Below are 3,435 nucleotides of genomic sequence, written 5' to 3'. Positions count from 1 at the left end.
AATAGTTTCAAATTTAGAGAATGAAATGTAAAAAAAAAAAACATTGAAAAATGCTTTAAAAATACCAATGAAAAGTGCATTTCCGAACACTATTAGGTGTTTTGGTCTTGTTTTTACCTGTCTCACCAGAATGGGCCCCTGCAGATGATCCACAAACCCCTGAGCCACAGTCACCCCCAGAACCAGCGTGTGTATCCCACAGGACAGGGCTGCCAGCAGAACCAGGGGCAGCAGGTTCAGAGGTAAGGTCAGGAAACTGCAGAAACTAAAGAAAGCCTGCCAGCCCACCGAGTCACTGGCGCCCAAGAACCGCTGGAAGTTCAGTTCCATGTAGCACAAAACATGAACGGTCACCATCAACCACAGCAGGTAAGGGACCCCTCCTCTGGCCACGGGAGACGCGGGGAGTTTACGGAACCAGCACATCAGGAAGAGCACAACATCTGCAGCCAGGCCCACGGCTGCAGCCACCACCATGGCCAGTTTGTCCTCGGTGTACACCACGGCGCACATGATGATGATGAAGCTGTTGAAGAGCGCCGCAAACGCCACGAACACCAGCAGGTTCTCCTCCCTCTGGCGCCGAAAGTAGCTCTGGTAAAGTCTCTCCAGGGACTCCGGCGTGAAGGTGAGGCGCACGGATCTGGGCAGGCAGCGGCAGCAGCCCGACTGGAGGACGGCCACGTCTCGGTGGCTCCGACCCGGAGCCTGGCCCGAGGACTCCACGGAGGACTCCACGGACTGCTCCGTGTCCATCGTGGGGACCCGGTTCAGAGCCATGTCGATCACTGAAGATAATCCATTTGATTTGTGACAAAAAGTGCAGGAGATGCCAGAATCCAAGAAAACGATGTGATGTTTCCCATTTTACTAGGAAATATCCACGTCAGTTGAAAGTTTCCAAAAAAGCTTTTAATTAAAAAAGTTTACTTCTTTTCTTTGCTCACAATAGATCCATAAAGAAAGGTTGAAAGGTTTTTACCTGGTATTACATTTGGAATAACTTCAGGATGGTTTCTAGTTTACTATTACCTTTCTCCATCCAGGTTAAAACCTCTCAAAATAAAAGACCTCTTCTATCTGAAGTCCTGCTGATTACCATGGTAGATAGGAAACACTTATAATCCTCCATTTGAACACAACAAGACTCCATCTAGCCAAAAACAAAAGAACAAAAACTCGAGCAAAAACCAGCATTACTTTGGATTAAAACAAGATCAGTGACACAGAATCAGTCCTCTGGTGCTCGTCGGTCCTCTGGTTTCCTCCCACGCCCAGCCCTCCCAGAAGTAAACAGCGAATCCTCTGTTACTGTTGTTAAGATGAAACCAAAGTAATAGTCATGTCTTGGGAAAACATGATGTGCAAAGCTGACAAAAAGGAAAAAAAAGGTGGTTTCACTGCAGCAAGAACGATCAAACCAAATTTGAGAACAACGGTTCTTTTTAATAATACTTAAAGTATTTTACATGAAAAATAATTCCCTCATATTAGCAATTAAAATTTATTTTCTAGTTGTCTTTACCAATGGCGGCCAACTTGCTTGTGACAAGTTTTATAGGGTTTATCATAAAACAAGACTGACAGAAAACACCATGTGTACATTGAAGTTTGTGTCAGACGGTAAACTCATTCATCAGTCTGTGTGTGAGTTGGTTGTAGTTGGTGATTTTCCGATCGTACCACCAAGAGCGCTTCCGAGAGCCAACGCCACAGCCGCCACAACTCCTACGGTCCCCAGTGTCCCCAGAGCCGCCGTGGCCAAGGCTGCAGCCCCGAGAGCCCCGGCTCCGATGGGTGCTGCCGCTGCGGTGACCGTCTCCATGCCGATGCCTTTAATTAGCTCCGACCCCGTGAGGAGGCCCCTTCGTAGATTCACCTGAGTGTGGAACGGGCTCCTCGGGGCGCCCAAAACGAACCCCCCCACCGCCACCATCGCGACCGTTAGGAGCTCCAGGGCCGTTGCTTTCACAGCGACGCCTTTGACGGCTACRAGGACGCCGCCTACGACACAACCCAGGACCGCTAAAGTCCAATACCTGGATCGAAACCCTTGTTTTGCCGCCACGCTGGCGGCACCGAGCGACACCCCCGCCGCCGTGGCCGCCCCCAGCGCTGCTCCGGTGCAGCTTCTGGCCCCGAGAGAGGAGCTGTGCTGCAGGACGACTCTCAGAGCGGCTGATGTTATTATAGCAGCGCCCACTGCGACCTTCCCAGCCGCCTCCGGCCCCAGTCCCACCATGGCCACGGTTCCCAGTCCAGCTCCCAGCAGACCCGCGGACACAAACGCCACCCAAAGGACCGACTGCAGCACCAAACCCACCTCTGCTTTTGACCCTTCACCTGCTGCGCCTGCCCACAAACCAAGAACAAAACCAAGAATCCCCACTACAACCGAGTAGAAGTAGATCCTGTCCAGMAGCTTGAACCCGATATTAGATTTTGGTCTTTGCTGTAGCCTCCTTGTAAGAGTCTTCCGCAGGGAGTAGAGGACAGCAATAGTTATTACAGTACAAATAAGACCAAGTATGGCCCCCATTCGTCCGTATAAAACACTGAGGTACAGAGTAGTGAAGATGATTAACAGGGCTGTTGTCATGTCGTTGATGTTGGAGTACGAATAGACGATGAGGACTAGAGCGCCTTGAGCTGTAAGGTAGATCCACGGCGGAAGGTGGCCCACCAACRCTCCGGTGGCGACAGCGCCCACCACCACAGAGGCGCCGGTTGTGAGCTCCGTTAGCCACGGCAGCCTCGCTCCGACGGTCTTCAACAGTTTCAGCGCCGCGGCACCGAGGAGAAAACCCATTCCTAGAGACAGCAGCACCGACGTGAACGCGAGGCACGCCGCCACCACGGCCACGCCCGTCGAACCGGCCCGTCCTGAGGCCAGCGCCGCGGCGTTCAGCAGGGCGACGTCTTGAATCAGAGCGGGCTCGACCGCRAAGGAGGCGGCTTCTCCGAACACAAAGCCGGCTGCAGCACTTCTGAGGAGCGCCTTCAGCACACAGGCGGCACCTGAAGACACAGAATTAAATAGTGTGCGCATAGTTAACATTTAACACTCGTTCCTTTCCTCGTTTTGTTCCATCTTCAGGGGTCGCCAATGTCATCCTCCTCCATCTCTCTCTGTCTGCATCCTCTGGCCTCACTCCAACTAAATTCATATCCTCTCCAACTGTATCCTCTTTAATCCTATCCATCCTTGTCATTCACAAAGATAATACATATAAACTTCAACAACTGTATTTATTTACAAAACAAACATATATGGATATTTTTCTTGTCGGCTGGAAGAAAAAGATATAAAAAGAAAAAGTTTGCAGAATTTTATTAGTCATCTAAACCAGTGATGGTCAACTGGCGGCCCACGGGGTGACTTCCATTGACACCATTGGTCAATGAGCAGCTCTTAGAAAAGGAGCAGCTTTGAGT

At 50.9% G+C, this 3,435-nt stretch overlaps 2 protein-coding genes across 2 annotated transcripts in view; both read right to left on the bottom strand.

Annotated features, from left to right (window-relative positions):
- Window positions 1-1,638, bottom strand: part of LOC106520047 (adenylate cyclase type 3) — a 14,293-nt gene extending 12,655 nt beyond the window's left edge. The window contains exon 1 of the mRNA XM_014011961.1: window positions 118-1,638. Within this exon, the coding sequence (XP_013867415.1) occupies window positions 118-780 (663 nt within the window). The 5' untranslated portion in view covers window positions 781-1,638. The remainder of the gene's footprint in view (window positions 1-117) is intronic.
- The window catches only part of LOC106520048 (uncharacterized), a 3,756-nt gene continuing 1,746 nt past the window's right edge, over window positions 1,426-3,435 (bottom strand). The window contains exon 2 of the mRNA XM_014011962.1: window positions 1,426-3,018. Within this exon, the coding sequence (XP_013867416.1) occupies window positions 1,637-3,018 (1,382 nt within the window). The 3' untranslated portion in view covers window positions 1,426-1,636. The remainder of the gene's footprint in view (window positions 3,019-3,435) is intronic.

Source organism: Austrofundulus limnaeus, unplaced genomic scaffold (genome assembly GCF_001266775.1).
Source record: "Austrofundulus limnaeus strain Quisiro unplaced genomic scaffold, Austrofundulus_limnaeus-1.0 Scaffold86, whole genome shotgun sequence".
Taxonomy (NCBI): Eukaryota; Metazoa; Chordata; class Actinopteri; order Cyprinodontiformes; family Rivulidae; genus Austrofundulus; species Austrofundulus limnaeus.
This window is presented reverse-complemented; position numbering and strand designations above follow the sequence as displayed.